General features: G+C 49.0%; 1 protein-coding gene across 6 annotated transcripts in view; it reads left to right on the plus strand.

Annotated features, from left to right (window-relative positions):
• SRGAP3 (SLIT-ROBO Rho GTPase activating protein 3) overlaps positions 1 to 6,282 on the plus strand; it is a 258,338-nt gene extending 252,056 nt beyond the window's left edge. For 5 of the 6 annotated variants that reach the window (XM_044253090.1, XM_044253091.1, XM_044253092.1 and 2 more), the window contains one exon: positions 858 to 6,282. In XM_044253090.1, coding sequence (XP_044109025.1) covers positions 858 to 1,271 — 414 coding nt within the window. In that variant the 3' untranslated portion in view covers positions 1,272 to 6,282. The remainder of the gene's footprint in view (positions 1 to 857) is intronic. The other variant, XM_044253095.1, reaches the window with a different exon arrangement.
• The last annotated feature ends 1,289 nt before the right edge of the window (positions 6,283 to 7,571 follow it).

Consider the following 7,571-nt stretch of genomic DNA (forward strand, 5'->3'; position numbering starts at 1 on the left):
TGGGTGAGGATATTTTTTTAAAAAACAATAATTGTAGGGTGCTTTGCGGACTCAGTTGGAAGTGTGTGCAACTCTTGATCTCAGGGTTGAGTTCAAGCCCCATACTGGGGGCAGAGATTACTCAAATAAATAAATAGATATATTTTTTTTAATAAATATATTTTTTAAAATAACAATAATGGTTAGGGACCTGGGCTCTAAGTTGAGACTTGGGCTATGTTACTACTAGCTGTGTAACCTTGAGCAAGTTGCTCAACCAGGCAGAGCTTCACTTTTCTCATGTGTAAAATGAGCGTAATGGTAGTTCCTACCTTATAAGTGTGAGGATTAAATGAGCTGCAAAAAGAAAGGGCTTGGATTGGTGCTCTGTCATTACCACTGTTACTGCCATTATCATTGATAATGTGTGCTTACCATCAGGAGCCATACCAGCCTCTTCACAGGGACTGTATCATGTAACATACTCATCAGCCCCCTGAGGTCGTGTTACCATGATCTGTATTCACAAATGAGGATTCTGAGGCTCAGAAAGGTGAGCTAACTTGCCCAAAGTCACCTAGCAAGGAAGAAGCAGAGCCAGGGTGGGAACCCGTGTCTGTCTGACTCCAGAGCCTACCAGTAGTCTCACCTGCCCTCATTGCAGTCTGCTGCCTGTGCAGGCCAGTGCGCAGGTGATGCCCACATGGATTCCCTCCTTGTGGTCGTAGGACACCCTAGAGGTTTCACCTCCATCCCAGCCATGGGGCTCGTGTGTGCCGACACCTCCCTAAGAAGCTCATAGGCCGAGTAGCAGCTGCAGAAGGCCTGGAGCCCAGGCCTCCAGCCTCTGTGCTGACCAGAGCTCTTTCCCTCGGCAGGACATCGAGAAGACCATGAGCACGGCTCTGCACGAGTTGCGGGAGCTCGAGAGACAGAACACAGTCAAGCAGGCGCCAGATGTGGTACTGGACACCCTGGAGCCTCTGAAGAACCCGCCAGGCCCCATCAGCTCCGAGCCCGCCAGCCCCCTGCACACCATCGTCATCCGCGACCCAGACGCCGCCATGCGCCGCAGCAGCAGCTCATCCACCGAGATGATGACCACCTTCAAGCCGGCCCTGTCCGCCCGTCTGGCCGGCGCGCAGCTGCGCCCGCCTCCCATGCGGCCCGTGCGGCCGGTGGTGCAGCATCGCTCCAGCAGCAGCAGCAGCTCGGGTGTGGGCAGCCCGGCTGTCACGCCCACCGAGAAGATGTTCCCCAACAGCTCAGCGGACAAGTCGGGCACCATGTGACCTACAGGACGGGGCGGCACTGCCCTGGCCCGCCGTGCGTGGCCCGCCACGGCTGAGGCTGGCCTCTCAGACTTCCGCGGCCTTCCCGGGGCTCCTGCCCTTGTCCGGCAGGGACCAGAAGGTCGCCTGGAAGCACGTCTGTGCAGAGCTGAGGCCCAGATGCTGGCCACAGCTCACGTTCAGCCATGTGAATCCCACAGACCTCCCGTGTGTAAGCAGGCTCCCCAGTGGGCTGCAGGAGCAGGAGGCCCCCCTAGAGCATCTCCTGAGCTTGGGGCAAAATGGCCGATGGCTTCCCCGCATATGGTCACTGGAAAATTATTCTCTCGACGTTCTCTCTGCATACATAAATATGTGTGTATATATATGTGTGCATATATACACACATACATGTATGTATGTGTCTGTAGGTGTGTGTATATATATATATTTATGCATCTATATACATATACTAGATCTGGACACACGACTAAATGTATATAGGATCTCCTTTTTTCTTTTTATGAAACTTAGATTTACCTCAGACCCATGCCACCAAACACCTCCCGCTGAGTTACTTGGTGGGACTTGCAGGGACCTTTCTGGGAGAATTTAGAGGCCTCAGTGACTGCGAACGAAGCAATACACCACTAACTTGCAGAAAAACACACAAAAATAGTCTCCCACTGTCTCCAGAAGTTGTGGCCTTCCAGAACAGTCTGCCCCTAACGGAAGGGTGGGGCAGGCAGTACCCCAAGCAGGCTGCTCCTAGAGGTGGGGAACCCTTCACAGAACCCCCCCATCCATCCCAGAGACCCTGCCTTTCCACCCGGAGGCCGAGGGCCAACTGTACCCCCGAAGGCACGGGAGGGTGTTGGTGAGATAGCCCCGACCACAACATCCTTGTGTTTGTACGTAGATAAAGGGGATAGTGAGAACCTAAGCCCCGTCGTAGCACAGTGTTCTGTGTGGTTGGGAAAAAGAAAAAAAACAGTGGTGTGAAACACTTCAAAACCTAGGCACGCTTTAGGAATAAACCTGTGGTAACTATAGAGGTTTAACTTATACCATTTCAAAATATTTAATTTTTCTTTTCTTCTTTCTACTAATTATACTGTGTCAGATCTGGAACTAAACAGGCAAGGAGGCTTTCAGTCATATCATTTTAATTTAAAATCAGTCTGTGACCCACTTTGACTGGTGCCCTCCTGCGTGAGGCGCAGGAGCCTGTCAGCAGGGGCCAGAGACCCAGAAAACACTCTGGTTGAGCTTTTGCAGGTGAAATGGCTTCCCTCTCTCCCCTTCCCTTCCCAACCGCTGCTCCCCACCTCCTCCCACCACCTCCAGAGCATTTAATGTAATTACAAAATAGGGTGATAGAACCGAGGTGAGTGACTTTGAGGAATGAGGAGGAGACTTCTGCTTCTCACCTGGGAAAAGACCTTCTGGATCACTCTTGTTCCATTTTACTTCCTCTTTTGATCTCTTTGTTTTCCAGAGATAGGCTGTTTCTGGCTAACAGAACACAGACAGGTCAGATCCTATGGGGACCACTTTTATTCATCCCCTCATGCCAAGCCAGGGGTCTCCTCCTTATTGTTCTCAAGCTTCCTTTCTTTTTCCTGAGGCCTCTCAGTGTGTCTCCGTGGCTGTGGTTTGGAATCAGAAGTCCTGTGTTTTGAGTCTCAGTCCCCACCCCACAGGAGCTGTGGGACTCTGGACACGTCACTCCACCTCATTGAGCCCCAGTTTCCTGCTCCAGAAAATGAAGGCAATAAAGGTAAAATGTAAAGGAGCAAAGCTCTAAGCTGGAAAGCACTGTGCCAACATGATTGCTCTTTTCATTATCATTAGTAAGGTAAGTCTTTTAGATCAAAACCCATCCAGGACCTTCCTTTTGAAGTCTCCTAGTGGCATTTGAGAACTGGGTGGTGGAATTTTCCTAATGGTTTCATAGGAGCCCTACAGCACAGCCCTACAGAGATACCACTTACTGATGCTTGAAATTCTGTCATGACCATTTCAGCCCACTGGATTAAGTGTTGCCCTCTCCTCTGGTCCTCCATAAAAAGGTACATACACCCCAGGGGGAGGGACCTATGAAGTCACTACTACCTGGGTATGTGGGAGTGGTAAGCTGTTACATTTTGTCAGAGGGATTGGCAGTTTGCACATTCAGTGGAAAAGTCGAGAAAGGGCACAAAAAGAGTGTCAGAGAGAGATCAGTGACAAACTCGACCTCCCTGTTTAGCCTAAAACCAACCATTCTGTTTGAGCTCCCGGAAATGAAAGAGCCTCAGAACCAGCTAGGAGCCCCTCCGTCGTTGAGCAGATGATGACATCCCCATTTTATAGCTTAGCAAAGAAAGCAAGGCCTTGGGATGTGCTGTGACGTGCCCAAGATTTAATGGATGACCGGCAGTGAGGGCCGTGTCAGGGACTTCCTTGCAAGGACGCTATGCCGTCCAGCCAGGACACAGGCCTCTCCTTTCTACCCCAGAGATACTCCCACACCTTAATGCAGAAGCCTCCTGTGCAAAATGTCACATTCTCTGCCATGACCACAAGATGAAAAGAGAAAATCTGAGTTGACGAATCTGTTGCTTGATATACAGAACACCGGTCAGACCATGTGGCTTTTCCTATGAATTGACTGCATCTTTTCCTTCCTGAAAATGGATCTTCCCTTAACCAAATGACCTAAAGGCAGAGCCTTAGCTGTTTTCTTTGAGCACCTATTTTTCCATTGGGAAACGGCTGATGAGTTCACATTTAGGGAAGCTCACACCCCACTCATCCAGCCCCAGATCCGATTCCTGACACAGAACCAAATGGAAAAATCCTTTCCTGCACCACGCCCGCCCCCCACTTCCTCATTTGGCACTATGCATGTCTCCGCCACCCTCCACGCGCCACCCCGTCCCATCCACGGTCACGGAGCACTGGCATTCTCTTCCTGACTCCTGCCTGTGTTAGTCCACTCTATATTGCTGTATTTGCTTAAATGCTGGAAAGTAACTGTTAAAATGTGAAACTGTAATTTTTAAAAAAGGCTACGATTAAATTATAGCCAATGCCACTCACCAAATCTTTGCACCTAGTAGATAGATCAGTGTAAAAAACAAATACCAGAAACCTAACTGTACAGTGAGTGTGGGGGAAATGTAGTAACCTAGTTAGTAGTCCTCAATATAACCAATTGTACAAGGGGGAGTGGTGTTTACCTACTTGTTCATCGCCATTACTGAGAGCTATACTGATCAGTTCGTTGATAACGGGCATTTTATTTTATTTTTTTTTCTTCACGGAATGATTTCTTTTCTTAACCTTCAACTTACCCTGAGGTCAAGCTTTCTGTCTTTATGTGTAACTGATGTTTAGTCTATTTTAGGAATGAACCAGCAAGATGTTCATTTAAAACTGACCAAAGACAATTCATTCCTGGTCTAGTTTCCTGGGCCTTGGGGCCCAGCCACCGCTAAAGACCTTTCTCCGATAAAATTGAGAACAAGCAGTGCTTCCTACCCCATTCTCCCTCTCTCCCTTTATTCCCCTTTCCTCTTAAAGAGCTGCTCTGAGCTGTGGGATTCTATGAAAAATTCTTGCCTTTCCTTGTTTTCAGTGCTAACGATTTCTCACCTTGAAGCGCCTTTTGAACCCCGGACAGAGCGCACAACTGGAGGGAATTGTAAGCTTGGGAATTAGACTTGGGAGTCTTTTCTCTGAGGTCACCAGGCCAAGGGGCAGGAGAGAAATGGATTCCCAAGGGATGAAAGGTTTCTATTCAATGAAGAAATCCGAGTGGGAAGAGACGCAGGGAAATGGAGCCAGCATTTAGCTCCTGGCTGGAACCAGCAGCTCAGAGATCTGCCTTATAAACACTTCGGAACTGGGTTGTGGTACACGAAGGGGAGCCAATGTGGGGAAGGGCCTTATGTGGGGCCAGCCTCTCTGTTGGAGTCCCTTGGAGTGCCTTGTTGGGTATATTTCTTTCTCATTCAGGAGGCATGAATGCAGAGGACTTCCTGTGGCCTGGTGGCTCCTTGGCACTCAGCACACGTACTCGGCTGATGGAAAACCACAAGGACTAATGTGATGGTTCTTCCTCTCAGTCTTTCTATTCCTAACTTTTCACACATCCAGATGGTTCCACACTCGAGCAAATGCCTCATTCTCCTGAGAATCCCAGAAAGAAGAGTGGCTGGCTCACAACCATGGCAGGGGGGGCCCCCCCGCTGGCCTGGGGAGGACGGGCGGGGAGGACAGGGCAGGAGGGGGTGAGCGAGGTGTTGCTTAGCTGATTTTCTGCTATGCAGAGCTAATGCTGATGTTTCATGTCAACTTCCCCGGTTCTCTGGGGCCTCCTCTCCTCGGAGCAGCCGTGTAGAGAATTCCCCACATATCCAAAGCTGCCCCAGGGGAGCTGAGCGAAGGGACTTCGCTGTTGTCGGACTCCTCCTGGCTTCTCTGAGGTCGATCTTGCCAGCATCCCGCTCTCCCATCCTCTGGGACTGGCCGAGTGACCACCGCTGCCCCTTGCCAACACCTCCTTCCTGTGTGAACTGTCCCAGGCAAATAACAAAGCTGTTCCTTGAACCAGAGCAACCAGAGTGCACTTTGCCTTCCTTAGACGGAAGTAGATTCTGGCTAGAGTTTCGGCTCAGACTCTAGTTCTGGGCAGTGTGACTGTTTACATGGTTTGGCAATAGATTTGGTTCTGATTGCTTCAGAGTGGCTGGTCAATTTAGTTTCCTTTGGTTTCCTTCCTCCCCAGACTGTGTCAGGAAAAAAAACAAAAACAAAAAAAAGAAGAAAAAAAAAAAAAAGAAAACAACCCTAGGAAATTGCTGGTTGCCTGTCCCCACGTGATGATAAGTGTCACCCTCTTCCGGATATCGTTTCTCTACCTTAACAACCAAACGCCCGTCCTATAGAGTGTCTGATTGGATCCTCTGTTGCGTATTCTGATGGTGCCTGCTGGTTTGACGTGGAGCTATCCTGTGAAATAAAACAGCTTAACTTTTCTCAAACACGTTCCTGTGGCTTTTTGGAAGGGCGAGGTGACATCCAGGGGGTGGGGAGCCCCCAGAAGGTTGTTTCTGTGTGCTTTCTCTGGGAACCGTCCCTGAATCTCCTTTAGCTCAGATCCAACGAGGGGGAAAGCCAAGGTTCCAAGGAGGACTGCTTCAGTGGTAGAGCTAATTGAGAAAGGTCATTGTGGGAGGCCCTCTGGGAAGGCAGAAGCTGGAAATGTCAAAACAAGGGCAAATGGGAGAAGGAGCTCTCATCTGCAAGAGTGCCTTCAGAAATTGAAGACAGGTCACCAGAGACCACAGGATACGGAGTTCCCTGTGAAGGCATATGCAACATTTTAGCATTTATGTCTTCACACATGATTCTGCCCCTTGGATTTTTTTTTTAAAATGTGTGTGTGTGTGTGTGTGTGTGTGTGTGTGTGCAGTGTTTATTGATCACTTACTTCTGTCCCAGGCACTAGATTAAAGCCCTTTACATGCATTTTCTCAGCAAATTCTCACAATGGTTATTGAAGGTAAGTACCCTTCTTAAATCGTATTCTGCACATGGGGAAATGAGGCTCTAAGAGGTTAGGTGGCTCGCTCAAGGCTAAGCTAGGAAGTGAAGGAGCCCAGTCTGAGTCCAAAGCCATGCTCTGTACAAGTTCATTGTACTGCCTGTCATTGAGCGTGTCCATTACACCAGCGTTGATGGTGGCATCCCATGATTAAGGTAGTGTGCAGCCTGCTACAGTCCAAGAAGCCTCCAGGCCTTTCCTTCCTTCCTTCCTTCCTTTAAAGCTCCAGGTCTTTCCCTCCTTTCTTTCTCTCTCTCTCTCTTTCTTTCTTTCTTTAAGCCTCCAGGCCTTTCCTTCCTTCCTTCCTTTCTTTCTCTCTTTCTTTCTTTCTCTTTAAGCCTTCCAGGCCCTTCCTTCCTTCCTTCCTTCCTTCCTTCGTTTCTTTCTTTCAAGATTTTATTTATTTATTTGACACATAAAGAGAAAGTGAGAGCACAAATAGGCAGAGAGGCAGGCAGAGAGAGAGAGGGAAGCAGGTTCCCTGCTGAGCAGAAAGCCCGATGCGGGGCTCGATCCCAGGACCCTGGGATCATGACCTGAGCCGAAGGCAGAGGTTTTAACCCACTGAGCCACCTAGGCGCCCCTGTTCTCAAGAATTTTGATGGATTCCTGTCTCACATTGAGGTCTTTCATCCATTTTGAGTCTACTTTTGTGTGTGGTGTAAGGAAATCGTCCAGTTTTATTCTTCTGCATAAGGCTGTCCAAATTTTTCAACACTATTTGTTGA

This window comes from Neovison vison, chromosome 6 (assembly GCF_020171115.1).
Source record: "Neovison vison isolate M4711 chromosome 6, ASM_NN_V1, whole genome shotgun sequence".
NCBI classification, from domain to species: Eukaryota; Metazoa; Chordata; class Mammalia; order Carnivora; family Mustelidae; genus Neogale; species Neogale vison.